The 15,867-nt window shown below is 48.2% G+C and overlaps 1 protein-coding gene across 1 annotated transcript; it reads right to left on the minus strand.

Annotated features, from left to right (window-relative positions):
- Window positions 1-2,096: 2,096 nt before the first annotated feature.
- Window positions 2,097-6,123, minus strand: KRT18 (keratin 18). The gene is made up of 7 exons (XM_019724498.2): window positions 5,385-6,123; window positions 4,594-4,676; window positions 4,117-4,273; window positions 3,395-3,559; window positions 3,165-3,290; window positions 2,642-2,865; window positions 2,097-2,278 (listed from the first exon to the last, which is right to left on the minus strand). The coding sequence occupies exons 1-7, from the start codon at window positions 5,799-5,801 to the stop codon at window positions 2,161-2,163; spliced, it is 1,290 nt and encodes a 429-aa protein (XP_019580057.2). The 5' UTR covers window positions 5,802-6,123; the 3' UTR covers window positions 2,097-2,160.
- Window positions 6,124-15,867: the final 9,744 nt, after the last annotated feature.

Raw genomic sequence — 15,867 nt, forward strand, 5'->3', positions numbered from 1 at the left:
TCAAGGTGTAGAACAATATGACCCTACAAATATAAAGTGAAATGTGTCTAGTTTAAGAAACTATTTTACAATGGTTACCTCTGAGGCATGGGAAGTTGTGGTCACACAGCTGCCTAGCCGTTTGTCACCCCCAACCTTTCCCTAAGAAGAAGTTGTGGGACTGTGCCTCTCTGGGATTGAGTTTATAATATCCTGAGTCTCTCCATCTGGTCTTCAAGAGAAGGGTCTGCGGTCAACAACGAGTAAGATTCCTCGTGGGAGGGACAACTCAAGCCAGACGGGACCCCATTGAGACCCCAGTGAGCTGTTACAAGAAATAATAGGAGGGAGCCTTGCCCTCCTTCCTCTTGTTCTTGTGGGAAGCTGCTGCTTGCCCCTGCTACTCCCTCTCACCTTATTGTGAGAGAGGCCCATTAGAGCGATGAGATCAAGCTCTTTCTGCTCAGCTCATGGGACAGTTTCACAGTGAGAGACTGTCTCCCCCAGGGTGGTGCATACCGCACCTTAGTCATCTTGGGACGACATGCTTTGGCTGCTTTGGGACAAATAATTGGGTATTGAAATCATTTTTTTGAAATGGTGTAAGAGTTTCACAGACCCTGCCTCTGATCATGTGATGTTCATTGTTTGTAATCAATAAATACTGTCAGTGACCCGATTCAGGGCTCTAGTCTATTGAGGCTGAGAGTCCCTTGGTCCTCTGTGATTCAACTGTATATGAGTCTCTGTCTCTTTATTATAGTTTAACCCTCGCCGCCTCCTTCGCCTTCCCACGGCTTGTGTTGTGCAGGTCACAACAGGAAGTATTTAATTTTATTTATTTCTTTCATTTTGGATTTTGTACATGTTACTTTTGTATATTTTTAAATTTAAAATGATAAGTTATCGGGCCAGCCCGGTGGCTCAGGTGGTTGGAGTTCGTGCTCCTAACGCCGAAGGCTGCTGGTTCGATTCCCACATGGGCCATTGGGCTCTCAACCACAGGGTTGCTGGTTCGATTCCTCATCTCCTGCAAGGGATGGTGGCCTCCGCCCCCTGCAACTAATATTGAACATGGCACCCTAAGCTGAGCTGCCGCTGAGCTCCCAGATGGCTGTTGGTTGGAGCACGGGCTCTCAACCACGAGGTTACCGGTTCAATTCCTCGATTCCCGCAAGGTATGGTGGGCTGTACCCCCTGCAACTAAGATTGAACATGGCACCCCACAAGGGATGGTGATGGTGGGCTGTGACCCCTGCAACTAACAACGGCAACTGGACCTGGAGCTGAGCTGTGCCCTCCACAACTAAGATTGAAAGGACAACAACTTGACTTGGAAAAAGTCCCGGAAATACTGTTCCCCAATAAAATCTTAAAAAAAAACCAAGATAAGTTATCATCCCTATCAAAGCATTATTAGTTTTAGATATCCATTGTTTTCACTACTAGATGACACATCCAATCAAAAGCAGAGCTGTGGCATTTCAGTTAGCTTTAAGGTGCTTTTTATTACCTAAGTGGATAATTACTTAGTGGCACCACCTACCTAGATGGGAACCCCTGGAATAGACTATTCTTTCACCTGCAATGATGGCATTTACTCCAGTTCTAGCTAGCCCTCTAGTGTGCTAAAAGTCATATCCCAATTAAGTGAAGGAACAGAACAGAGGACCATAGGCTTTGGGGCTGAATGTGGGAAGGGTGGAGGGAGAAGCTGCAAGTGGGAAGCACTGGGCAGTGGGTCAAGGATGCAGCATGGCAGGGGTGGGGAGGGCCAGCTGTGTGCTTTGGTCCTGCCTTTCTCTTTCCTTTGCCCTCTGTTCTTGGCTCCACTTCCTTCTCAAGCTCAGATTTCTGCTCAGGAGCATCTGTCAGGCAGGAGCCTTACGATCACTGATCTCTTCAAGGCTAAGATTTCCCAGTTCTATTGTAGTTTTCCCCAGTGCCTTTGGCCCATTCCCTCCTCTTCTCTGAGATATTTCCAAGAACCCAGACCCTTCCTCTGCTCACTTCCCACCTATATGAAACCCCAGGGTCAGAAGTGATTCTTGCCTGATCAGAGATAGGATTGTTGGGTGAGGGGATTTGCACACAGCCAAGAAAGACTCAAAGTGATATACAATGACCTCTGAACTTTTTATTGACCTATTGTCCCCCAAGAGGTGTCCTGCTTCTGCTTCCTTAACGCCTCAGAATTTTGGTGTCATTGACCTCAGACACCACTTTGCCATCCACAACCCTGCGTGTGGTGGTCTTCTGGATGGAATGCACGGAGTGGCTGTCCAGGGCGTCACCAAGGCTGTAACAGAAGACAGAACTCCAGTTATAAACAGCCCCAGTTATAAACAGCCCCGCAGAGAAGGGAGACAAGGAAAAAAGCCTTTGGATCCCTGCCTTTATCTCCAAATTCCCCTTGTCCACTTCCTCCATAAACGGGAAACGCCCAAGGCCAAATTTCATTTGTATTCTAAGTATGGCTAGGGGCAATGCTTAATCCATTCTCTTCTCTAGGAGGGAAGCTCTGTAACTGTTACTTGCTTAGAGACACAGCCACACTCACAGAGTACCGGCCCAGTGCTCAGTGGCGCTTAACAAAAGCTCAGATTTGGGGAGAAGTGGTATCTTGACCCTAGCTTGTGTGGGTAGGAGAGCCCCCTCTTACTCAAAGTCTTCCCCTTCTTCTAGCAGGCGGCGGTAAGTGGCGATCTCAGCCTCCAGCTTGACCTTGATGTTCAACAGAGCCTCATACTCCTGGGTCTGGCGTTGCCCCTCTGTTCGGGTCTGGGCCAGCTCTGATTCCAGGTGCAGCAGGATCCCGTTGAGCTGTTCCATCCTGATGGCATGGTTTGTCTCTACCTCCCTCAGGCTGTTCTCCAAGCTGGCCCTCTGAGGGGGCACAGGGAGAAAGGTTGGGTGAGCCTCATAGAGTGGAGGGAGAGTCTCTTCAACTTTCAGCAGAACAGTTCAGAACTCAGGACTTCACTCTTTGCAACTTTTTTGAGCACCGACTTTGTGCCAGGTACTAGGGTGGTGATAGGAGCAGTAGGAAATGCAAAGAGAAATCACTCTGAACAAAAGGAATTTATGATGGAAGGGGTAAGATTTGGGCTAAGACGGGATCGGGCCTTAGGCCGACAGAGGTCAGGGGACAGGAGTAGTTGGGGCAGGTGAAGTGCGGCTCTTACCACATTTCTCAATGAGACCAGGTCGATTTCCAAGGACTGGACTGTACGTCTCAGCTCTGTGAGTGTCGCCTCAGCAGCTCCTTTCTCAGCGTTCTGTGAGGTGACCACTGTGGTGCTCTCCTCAATCTGCAGGGTGGGTATGAGCCTCAGGGTCCTCCTCCTTTGTCTGCCTCCCTCCCACCCCCTAGGGCCTCTGTGCCAGCTGGCATCCATCCCTTCCCTTGGTGTACCTGCTGGGACCAGAACTTGTCTAGCTCTTCTTGGTTCTTCCGAGCCAGCTCGTCATACTGGGCTCGGATGTCGGCCATGATCTTGCTGAGGTCCTGAGATTTGGGAGCATCCAACTCCACGGTCAACCCAGAATTGGCAATCTGGTTTTGTAGACCATTTACTTCCTAAAGGAGAGGACAAAATGAAGAAGGACTCAGAGTGGAGCTCAGTAAGTCTCTAACTCTGTGACTGCCTCTTCCAGGGCTATAGGATCAGTTAGAGAAGAAAACAGAGGAAACTCTCAGCTTTGTACTCTGGGCTTTGTACTCCAGATTGGTAAAATGCCACCCACTTACTGCCCATGCCTGTCCCTCACAGGTGATTTCTCTTTCCTCACTTCACCCTGTCCCTCCATTTACCCTCCTTCCACAAACCTTCTCCTTATAAGTTCTTCCAGGAAGCCCTACCAGCTCTACTTGCTGTCACTCCTCCATCACCCCTCACTCCTAGTTCTAGTTGCTTCTATCTTTGTCCTTGTCTCATTCTTTCACCCATAGTCTCTTGACCTAATCATATTGTAACTCAGGTGACCCACTGACTATGGCAATAGTTTTAATAAGAACCCAGGCTGGTAGTTCTAAATTTCCCTGCAAGGCTACTTGCAGGGGGCCTGCCCTATCTATTCCCCGACCCAGACTGTGTTGGCCCCTGGTTTCTGGCCTGGGCACTGGCCCCTGCTTGCCTCTTCATGGTTCTTCCTCATGAAGATCAGCTCCTCCTTGAGAGCCTCAATTTCCGTCTCCAGCTGCAGCCGAGAGACATTGGTGTCATCAATGACCTTTCGGAGCCCAATGATATCACTCTCCACAGACTGACGCATGGCCAGCTCCGTCTCATACCTGTGGGAGTGGAGGTGATCAGAGGGGCCCCTCATCTCTGATCCAGAACCTTCTCAACCCATGCCACCTCCTAAGAGCAGCACCGTGCCCACTACAAACCAGCAACCGAGTCAAGAATCAGAAGGTAATCCTCTGAGCACCATTCCTGGCACTTGGGGGACTGTTCTTAAACTGGGTTGCATGAATGAATAAATTGATGGAGCCTGACTCTCATCCACCCAGCTCCACCCACAGTTGAACAAGATCCCACTGTGAGCCCCTAGCTGACCCAGCCCCAGGAGCAGAACTTTCTTAGCTCCACCACCAGCTTCCAGCCTTACTTGACTCTGAAATCATCAGCAGCAAGACGGGCATTGTCAATCTGCAGAACGATGCGGGCATTGTCCACAGAACTTGCAAAGATCTGGGGGGATTGGTGAGAGAGGTTGCTTCATGAATGGGATGGGCGAGAGTATGGAAGGTGTCATATGTCTCAGTGAAAACATCCTGGTCCCAGGAATAGCCAGAGGCTGTCGCCTTCCACCTGTGCTCCTCACACTGGAGTCCCAAATCTCAGGGCTCCTACCAGTCTCCTGCTGCCTCTTGTTCGGGCCCTCTGCTGGCTGGCCTGCTTGAAGTGAGCAGCTACTAGTAACAAGTCTTCTCTCTGGCCCTCTCCTGGCATTTTTTTCTCAGTGCACCTGCTTCCCTGCCCTCCACCCCCACCCAGGTAGGCCTCTTAGTTTACTCTTACATGACTCAGCCTTAACCACATCCGCTTAACCCTCCAACTGTCCCCACTTGGCCAGCAGCCAATGTCTGGGTCCTCTTTATGTGCCTTGTCCCACCTCCGTCCATGCTGTCCACTTTCCCAGCAAAGCTCCCACCTCCCTTCCCACTATCTCCAGGGAAAGGACCATTCCATGCCCAGTCACCACTCTCAGGGTCTCTGTGGCCAGGGGTGTGTATGGAAACCCAGGGCATTCCTAACACCCTCCCTGGGTACTAGGAGGTGGGGTGGAGATAGAAAGGGGGAAGGCATCAGTGTGACCCACTCCTAAAATTCCTATCCCTGGGAGAGGGGAAGGCAAACATGGCTGGGAGTTGGGCTACTCCCTCCATGTGTCCTCACCTGAGCCTTCAGGTCCTCGATGGTCTTGAAGTAATGCCCCCAGTCTCTGACCTGGGGCCCCTTCTTCTCCAGGTGTTCCCGGATTTTGCTCTCCAGTCTGCGATTATCAGCCTCTAGGCTCCTCACTCTCTCCAGGTAGGAGGCCAGGCGATCATTCAGGCCTTGCATAGTCTCCTTCTCGGTCTGGATGCCCCCCAGGCCCGCCAGACCCCCGGCCATCCCCGCGGCCAGGCCCCCGGATCCCCAGCCACTCCGGACGCTGGTGGAGTGGGACACAGAGATCCGGGAGCCTGAGCCCCCTGCACCTGCATACACGCTGGCCGCGCTGCTGGCCGGCCGGACCCGGTGGCTGGGCGACTGCCCAGAGCCCGAGGTCCGGTAGCTGGTGGAGAAGCTGGAGCGGGTGCTGAAGCTCATGTTGTTCAGAGAAGAAGGCAAGAGGCCAAAACTCAGGTTCGGGACGCGGAGAGTGCCGGGGCTGCACGACTCAAGTTATATCGCGGAGGGAGGGGGTGGGTGGGGACCGGCCGGGGCAGGCTCCACCCCCATCCCGGAGTCGCTACGCGAGCTTGGGCCACAGGTGGACTGTTGACGGGACACCACGCCCTCGGTTCCAGACCCTTCCCCATCTTCCCCCGCCCCTCGACCTCCCCCCGCCCCTCGACCTCCTCCCGCCTAGAAAGGGGGTGACGAACCAGGACGGACAAGGGCAGCAGGTGTTGTGGGCCCTGGTGGGTGTGCTGTCAGGGCAGGAAATGACGTTTTTATATCTTTCCCCAGGTAGGGGAGGTGCTAGCCGGTTGAGAATTTGGGGGCCTTGGGGGATGAGGAGTGGGTTTGTGAGTGAGTCTGGGTAGCTGTCTTCGGCCTGCTGCCCACGTTCCCACCTGTACAAGGGATCTTGGTGGAGGGGGGATCCTGAAGCCCCAGAAGTCCCCAGGAAGAAAATGTGGGCTGGAGAAGAGGAAGAGACTCATCCTGAGCCTCAAATCTGCTGGTTTAAGTACTCGACCCCACTACACCTGGTTCCCAAACATGCCCACCTGCTCATGTTCAGTAACACACCTGCCGGTCATGTAGATGTGTGTGTCTGTCAAACACATTCACTCACCAAGTGTGTTCAGACTCCTGAAGACACACTCACTCCCCGAACCCCCTCAGCTCACTCCCATAGAGGCCTGGCCTCAGTGGCATGAATACTTTGTGATTTGAAGAGGGGACCCATCCTCACCTCTACACACGCGTGAATCAGCCTTGCCTACACCCTTGGGTAAACAAATATTACCTGGAACTCACAGTTCCACAAATAGTTTTTGGGCACCTACTGTGTGTCAGGCTCTGTTCTAGTTGCTGGGAGAACAGCAGTGAGTTACAGAGACCAAACTCCCTCATGGAGATTGTAATGTGTCCCACATGGTATGGGGCCTAAGAGGACAGACACACACACACACCTAGAAAACAGTCTAGCTGAGACTCAGCCCTGGTGGCCAGCCCCCCTTACTAGGACTTTTCTGCAGGCTCCTTCCTTCTCTTGCTTCTCCTCAAAAGGCTCTCTAAATCCCAAGCCTGTCTCCAGGGGTCTGTCTCCTCCAGGGAGCACAGGTCAGGATATGGGTGAAAAGGATGGCGGTAGGGAAGTTGCCACTGCTCCCTGCACCCCTGAAGCTGAATGAACTGGCGGAATCCCGAGGTACTGGGTCTTCAAGTCTGTCACCACCAGCAGCTAGTTTTTCCAGCAGGGCCTGGCATTACATACTTGTCTATGCTCTTTGCTCTGCAGTGGACCTATCGATTTTTATCGAGCTGCCAGCTAAAGTGAAGAGGTGGGAACAGGCAGGAGAGAAGGCCTGGGAAGGGAAGGGAAGGGGGCCAGGGAGTAGCCAGGCCAGTGGACGAGCCAGGAGGGAAGCACATCTCAGATATGGGGGGCTTGGTTCTGGATTGTCCCAGGCCTGCTACCTTTTAGTAGAGAAAACCCCATTGTACTCAATAGGAGCTGGCCAGGGGCAGGTCAGGGTGGGAATTGGCCAGGGGAGGGTCAGGCCCTGCTAAAGACCAAAAGGCAAATGGGATGCAAAATAGCATACAAATGAATACCCGCTTATTTTGCACGAAAGGTTTCTGGGAAATTAGAGGTGCCAGCCAGTCAAAGGGGTTTCTCCTTGCTGTCACCTTCACAGTCCTCCCCTGGGTTCCAAAATCGTCAGGTTGTGCAAAATTACACAATAAGTTATATAGGTTAAACATGCGATGAAACTTTGCTATTTTGGTTAGGCTTGCAGTCAGCCAGTTTGGGTACTTGCTAACTGTGTGACCTTGGGGAAGTCACTTAACTAACTCTGAACTTCAATTTCTTTACTTCTAAAGGAGGAATAATAAAGCCTGTCCAGTCTATCTCCTTGGGTGGGATGTAAATATTAATTATCACTCACTCATTTACTAAACAAATACGAATTACCTATCGCAAAAGAAGTCTCCAAGAGGGCAGAGTTGGGAGGTCAACTTAATTGCAAAGATGGCTCAATGATGTAAGGTCTCTCTCTGTCACTCAAGACCCCTGTGGGACTTTGAGTTCCCCCGGGGATCAAGCCTAGAGTCCAGGATTCTCATCCAAGTTCTTTCCCAGATCCTTTTCTGATCCCTCTCCCACTCCAACTGGTCAAGACCTTTTCGAGTCTGTGGAGGTACAGTGCAGGGGCAGGAGGGGAGAGCTGCCAGTTGAGCCTTATCTCCCATAGCTGATGTCAGTGGCCACATTCCTGACCTCTTGCAGCATCGGGGCAAATACCAACCTCAGGTTTCTAGCACCAGTCTGCCCTTTTCCACCACTTCCAGATTCCTCTGTGGTTCAGGGCCTTTTCACTCTGTCTGAGAGCCTCTGGGACAGCTGGGGAGGGGGTGTGAGGAAGGAGTTTTGGTCCCCAGATTCTCAGCCCTGCAGTACTCAGACGGGGGATGGGGTGGAAGGTAGGGTGGAAGGGAAAGGGGTGATTGGGAAGCTGGTCTTGGGATAAGGTGGAGCAGGAGGGGCCCTGGTGAGAAGTTCCCGAAACAAAGGACTTAGCGTAAAGAGACCCAGTAGAGGGGAGTCCTGAAGGAGGGGAAATGTTTCCCTACACCCACCCTGCCCCACATTCCGGTGTCCTGCTGAGGGAGAGCAGGGGAATCTGAGAGGCAGGTTTAACTCCTGGGTAAACTCAGAGATGACCCCGATAAGGGCGGGTCAGCTCATTCCTCTCCCCTCCCCACATTCTCCCTGGGAGGGCTGAAGCCAAAGGCCCTGGTGAGATTAGGGGATTAGGCAGGATCCTGAAGGTTTTGCTTTTATCTTTTGGGCTGGAAATTTCTTGCTCAACCCTGAGGAGGGAGAATAGTTTAGAATAGCAACTGAAGCCTGGGCATATGGGCGGGTAGGGGAGGGTCTAGAGCCCAAAAAGGCAGGGGCTGATTCCCAGCCACTGTTCCACAGGTGCGAGTGTGTGTTGGAGAGAGTGACAGGTCCCTGTGTTGGGAAAGGTTGGAGGCAGCCAAGTGGGTGACAGGATGGCCTTGGAGGCTCCCCCCAGCTCCCTTCATTGGAGGGCCCAGCACATGCCAATGGGCCTCCCAAAAGGGGACCCCAAGGGCTATTGGAATTGATTTAAACAATGAATGAAAAACGTTTGCTGGGAGAGGCTGGGGGACCAGCAAGTGTGATTAGGTGGGCTGTGGAGGCAGGTGGAGTGATGCGGGTTGCGGCTGGGTTGGGTGCAGGACCCAGTCTGACTCTCTCAAGACTTGGGGAATTCCTCTGCAGGTGTTCCTGCCACATTTGTTGGCCCTGGCTCAGCCTGTCCAGTGTGGAGTGGCGCAGGGGTTCCAAGAGTTTGGGCCAGGCCCTTTCCCCAAGGGCTGGGATAGTCAAAGAATGCTCAGGATTGCTTTTATTTTGTTGCTTCAGTTGGGTTTGCACTCAAGGGGTCATTCCCCTGGGATAAAGGAAGGAAAGGTCAGCGCTGAGGAGCACGTGGCTGCTCTCACTGCTGAAGCTCAGATAGGATTCCCTGGAATCTGGCTCTTCAATGAGCTCCTTCTACTTACTGCTGCCCCCCATGCCCCCCGGCAAAGCCAGCTCTCACTCACCAGGCACCAGAGGCTGCCTCTCCTAATCTTATGACCTCTTCCCCTTCTGACTCTGATCCTCCTGGTCTCCCCTCAGGTACAACCCCAATACCTCAATGCCATCCCCCAGCCTATTAATCTCTTTCCAGTTTACAGAGTGGGTGGGGTACAGGGATGAGCATGGCATTTGGTGTCATGAGACCTGGGTTCGAGGTCCCATTGCTGGCTGGGTGATCTTGGGCAAATTTACTCGCCTTGGTCTCCTCGGCTCTAGAATAGGATAATAGTTATACCTACTCTGAGAGTCTTCATGAAGATCAAATGAGACAGTCTGTCTAGAAGAGCTTTGACAAGTGAGAAGCCAGTTGACTTCCTCTCCTGTCTGGTTCACCCCCACATGCTCCTTTTCTTCCCAGCCCCGTTACTTTGCCCTCACTACCCTCTAGCCTTCTGTTCCTGTTCATTACTCTTTGTCTCCTTTCAATCTTGGCACAGGGTAGGGGCAGCTAAAACTGAGTCTATGGGAAAGGGGGTGAAATGGAAAAGTAGAGTGGCTGAGAACCTATCTCAAAATCATCCTACCCATGACCATGTCTCTATCAGTCTGTCTCCCTTTGGCTTTGGACCTGGCAAATCTACTAGCAGTGTCTGTGGGAGATATCCTGTGAGCAGCCACAAGGAGAGGCATGGGGTAGGGGATGCAGCTCGCGGGCAGAGTCCAGCCTGTAGGGCCTTTGCACAAACTGGAAAAAGGCGGCCTCCTTCTTGGCTCCTTCGCCTGGTGCCCTTGTGCACTGACTAACCTGCACAGACAGATGTGGTGGCCCTGCCTGGAACTGCCCATCTAGAGGATTTGGGGGAAACCTGAGGTGGATGCGATGGCCTAAGGACAAGAATCAGACAAAAGAAGTGGGCAGAGTCTGCATAGAGGTGCCCAAGGAAGAAACAGGGAAACAATAGAAGAAAGAGGAGGAGGCCCAGGCTCCCAGGGAGAGACCAGGAGAGAGTGGGATCATGAGGAGAAGGAGTGGCCAGCAGGGGCAGTCCACTGGGCTGATACACAGAGAGATCACCGAGGCTGAGGACACAGAGAATGTTCCAGGACAGTGATGAACACCAATGCCGGTCGTGGCAGCAAAGGAGTGAGTGGGTGGGCAAAGTGGAGGCAGAGCGTAGCCTTTTCTTTCAAGAAGTTTGTCAGGAAAGGGAAGGAAAAAATAGAACGATATCGTGTTGTAAGGAACAAGGTGGATGGAAGGTTTCCTTAGGACGGTACAGTTAGCAAGGCTGGTCAACAGCTAGACAAGCAATAAAAATAAAGTGTGGTTGGTGTTATGCCAGGGCAAGTCCAGGGAACAATGGGGGGACATTGCAGCAACCACTAACCCAGCCTAAGATCCTGGGGGAAGTGACACTTAAGCTGAAACCTGAAAGGTGATAGTGCTAGTAGGTGGCAGACCTGAGATTTGACATATATATGCTCCTGCCTGTCTACCAATGGGAAGAGCCTGCGGCACACATGCTGAGATACACGGTCTACCCACGAACCACGAAAGAATATACACATGATTTTGAAGTCCCAGCAGAGGTTACACAGCATGGCTCAATGATGAGACCCTCCACGAAAGAAACCATCTGTGTTCTGGGGCGTCTCTCACTGAGAGATGAGAGGGCGGGAGTGCTGGAAACTCAGAAGCAAAGGAATCCAGGCTTAAAACATTGCTGAAAAGACAGCTTCTTGGGGGTGCGTTGAGTAAGGAAACAAAGGCAACCAGAAGACCTCAGTAAAGGAAGAGTCCAAGATGGGGAATTGACACGATGGATGACAGACAGCAGCTGTATAAAGAGCATGCGATGTGGCATGTCAGAGAGGGGATTATCAGAGTTTGGGGTGAGAGCAGAGTTTGGGGTGTCATTTGTGGCTGAAGCTGCTGAAAATCATGGAGTTAAGCATTCAAGGAGAAGGGAAAACGAGACAAGAGCATAGATTTTGGAGTCAGACAGATCTGCGTTTGTACCCTAGCTCTGCTGTTTGCCTGCTGAGTGACCTTGGCCAAGTCAGGTGCCCAAGTTAGTGAACTTTCCTGAATTGCAGTTTCCTTATCTGTTGTTCCAGGAATTAAATGTGCATGATAGGGCCTGGAGCATAGCATGTGATTTTCAAAGGTGCTCCCCTGTCCCTTTCGGGAAGAATCATCAGCATGGAAGTTCAAGCCTCTGGTTCAGTTCCACAGTAAGCTGAAAATTCAAAGTTAAATAAAAAATGATAATCACATAGATGATTATTAGAGGGTACAGGTAATTGGGCAAACAAAATAAAGTGCATAGGTGCTATGAAAAGCACTAAAGTACTATTAAAGGACGGAATGATTCGTTCATTCACTATTTGTAAGGCATCTACCATACGCCAGACGTGTTCTAGGGTCAGGAGACACATCAAAGAAAAGCCAGATAAAGTGGCTTGCTCTCATGGAGTTCGCATTCTAGGTGTTAAAGGATTGGGGTCATGGAGACCCTCACGGAGGAGGAAATATTTGGGCAGAGCCTCAAAAAATGAATGACAACTTGCTAGTGAGATAAGGCATCCAAGGAGAAGTCTTTCCAGATAGAACAACAGCAGTGTGACCTGTTACAGCATCCAACAGAGTCCCCTCTGAGTTTCAGACCTGTATCTCCTGCTGGTCACAAGATATTATCCCCAATGGGAGGATTCAAAGAAATCACAAACTTATCAGACCCGCGGCTGAACGTATGATCTTCTACATCTGTTCTTTCCCCCCTGCTTTTTAAAAATTCAGATTTTATAGTAAAATTTGCATACAGTAACATTCACCCTTTTTAGGTATACAGTTCAATAGGTTTTGACAATGGATACATTAAAGAACTGCTACCACAAATCAATATCTAGAACATTTTAATCACCTCCAAAGTCCCATTGTGTTCCTTTATGGTCAATCTCCCTCACCCACCCCCAGCTCTGGTAACCATTGATCTGTCCCTATAGTTTTTCCTTTTTCAGAATGTCATGTAAACTGAATCATACGATATTCAGCCTTTTGCCTTTGGTTTCTTTCACTTAGTGTAATGCTTCTGTGATTCATCCATGTTATTGAATGTATCAGTGGTTTGTTTCTTCTTGTTGCTGTAAAGTATTCCATTGCATGGAAGTACCACAATTTGTTTATCCATTTATTAGTACATGGATATTTGAGTTGTTTCCAGTTTTTAGTTACTATGGATGAAGCTGTTATAAACATTTGTGTACAGGTCTTTATGTGGATACATGTTTTCATTTCTCTTGGATAAAATACCCAGGAAAGGGATGCTGGGTTATATAGGTGTATATTTAACTTATTTAACTTTATAAGAAACCGCCAAACTGTTTTCTAAAGTAACTGTACCACTTTGCATTTCCACCCTTAATGTATGTGGTTGTCTTTCCATTCTCTTAATAGAGTCTTTTGATGAAAGGTTATTAATTCTGAAGGAGTCCAATTGATCAAGTTTTTGTTTAGTGGATCATGCTTTGGTGCTGAATTTAATAAATCTTTGCTTATCTTAAAGTCACAAAGATTTTTTTCTATTTTCTTCTAGAACTGTTGTGGTTTTAAATTTTATATTTTGGCTTATGATTCATTTCAGTTAATGTGTTTGGCAAATATATTCTCCCCATCTGTGGCTTATCTTTATATTTTCTTAACAATGTCATTAAAAGAGGTGAAGTTTTAATTTTGATAAAATTCCCTTATTGGGTGGCCAGTTGGCTCAGTGGTTAGAGCGCAGTGCTCATAACAGTAAAGTTGCTGGTTTGATTCTCACATTGGCCAGTGAGAAACAATGGCTTGAGCTTGGAGCTGAGCCACTGGTGGGTGGCCGGTTTGCTTAGTGGTTAGAGCACAGTGCTTATAACACCAAGGTCGCTGGTTAGATTCCCACAGGGGCCAGTGAGCTGCGCCCTCCACAACTAGATTGAGAACGACTTGACTTGGAGATGAGCTGCACCCCCCCCACACACACACAACTAGATTGAAAAAACAACAACTTGACATGGAGCTGTTGGGTCCTGGAAAAACACACTGTCTCCCAATTAAAAAAAAAAAAAAGTACCCCCCCCAAAAAAAATTCCATTATCAATTTTTTTCTTTTAAGTTTTGTGTTTTTTGTGTTTAATCTAAGAAATCTTTACATAACCCAGGATTACTAAGAGTTTTTTTCTTGTGTTTTCTTCTAGAAGATGTATAGTTTTAGGTTTTACATTTTGAGTTGATTCTTGTCTATCATGTAAAGTATGGGCTGAGGTTAATTTTTTTTTTTCACGAGGATGTCCAAATGTTGCAGCACTATTTATTGAAAAGACAGTTTTTTTTCTCCAATGATCTACCTTGCCACCACTGTGTCAGTCTATTTCTGGACTCTGTTTTGTTCTATTAATGTACGTCTACCCTTATGCTGATACCTCACTGTCTTGATTACTGTAGCTTTATGAGACCAGATAGTGTGAGTACAACTTTTTTATTTTTCAAGATTGTTTTGGATATTTTAGGCCCTTTGCTTTTTTATATAAATTTTTAGAATCAGGGGCGGCCCGGTGGCTCAGGCAGTTAGAGCTCCATGCTTCTGGCTCCAAAGGCTGCCGGTTCGATTCCCACGTGGGCCAGTGGGCTCTCAACCACAGGTTGCCGGTTCAACTCCTCGACTCCCGCAAGGGATGGTGGGCTGCGCCCCCTGCAACTAAGATTGAACCCTGCACCTTGAGGTGAGCTGCCCCTGAGCTCCCAGATGGCTCAGTTGGTTGGAGTGCATCCTGTCGGCCACAAGGTTGCCGGTTCGACTCCCGCAAGGGATGGTGGGCTGTGCCCCCTGCAACTAGAAAACAGCAACTGGACCTGGAGCTGAGCTGTGCCCTCCACAACTAAGATTGAAAGGACAACAACTTGACTTGGAAAAAAGGCCTGGAAGTACACATTGTTCCCGAATAAAGTCCTGTTCCCCTTCCCCAATAAAATCTTTTAAAAAAAATAAAAAATAAAAAAATAAATAAATTTTTAGAATCAGACTTTCAATTTCTAAGGAAAAACTTGCTGGGATTTTAATTGAGACTTCATTCAATTTGTAGTTCAATTCAGAGAGAGAATTATCATCTTAACAACATTGAGTATTTCAATCCATAGCTTGTTAAATCTCTTTATTCACATAGATCTTCTTTAATTTCTCTCATTAATGTTTTGTGGTTTTCAGCACACCAATCTTGCACATATTTTGTTTGATTGGAAGGTATGTTTTAAATCTGTTTGTAAATGATATTGTGTATTCGATTTCAATTTCTGATTCTTCATTGCTAGTATATAGAAATATAATTGATTTTTGTATATTGATAATTGTCTTGCAACCTTGCTAAACCCTCTTATTAGTTATAGTAGCTGTTTTGTAGATTCTTTGGGATTTTGTACATAGAATATCATTTCATTTGTGAATAATGACAGCTTTATTTCTTCTTTTCTAATCTGTATGCATTTTATTTCATTTTGTTGACTTATTGCACTGGCTAACACCACCAGTACAATATTGAACAGAAGTGGTGATAGCAAGTATCTTTGCTTTGTTCATGATCTTGTGGGGAAAGCATTCATTATTTCACTATTAAAAATGATGTTAGCCATAGGTTTTTTTTGTAGATGTTCTTCATCAAGTTGAAGAAATTCCCTTCTGTTTATAGTTTGCTGTGGGTTCTTAATCATGAATGGATGTTGAATTTTGTCAAATGGCTTTTCTGCATCAGTTGAAACGAACGATGAGTGACCGGCGGCCGCCGTGAGCTGCTGGGAGCGGCCGACCAATGACCGGAGACCGACTGCCTCAGCTGGGAGGAGCACAAGGCTCATAATACCAGCATGGGCCAGGGAGCTGTGTCCTACACAACTAGACTGAGAAACAACGGCTTGAACTGGAGTGTCGGGGGGAGGAGAAGAAAGAGGGGGAAAAAAGAAATGAACGTGATTTTTCTTTTTAGTCTATTAGTAAAATAAATTACATTGATTAATTTCAAATATTGAACCAACCTTGTATTCCTGGGAGAAAACCTATTTGATTATGATGTATTGTTCTTGTTTATTGCTGGATTTGATTTGTTAATGTTTTGGTAGGATTTTGCATTAATATTCATGGAGGATATTGGTCTATAGTTTTCTTGTGTTGTTTTTGTCTTGCATTGGTATCAGGGTAATGCTGACCTTATAAAATGAGCTAGGAAATGTTCCTTCCTCTTCTATTTTCTGGAAGAATTTATATAGAATTGATATTATTTATTCCTTAAGTGTTTGGTAGAATTCACCAACAAAACAATCTGGGTCTAGAATTTTGTTTGTTGAAAGGTTTTTAACTA

Source organism: Rhinolophus sinicus, linkage group LG02 (genome assembly GCF_036562045.2).
Source record: "Rhinolophus sinicus isolate RSC01 linkage group LG02, ASM3656204v1, whole genome shotgun sequence".
Taxonomy (NCBI): Eukaryota; Metazoa; Chordata; class Mammalia; order Chiroptera; family Rhinolophidae; genus Rhinolophus; species Rhinolophus sinicus.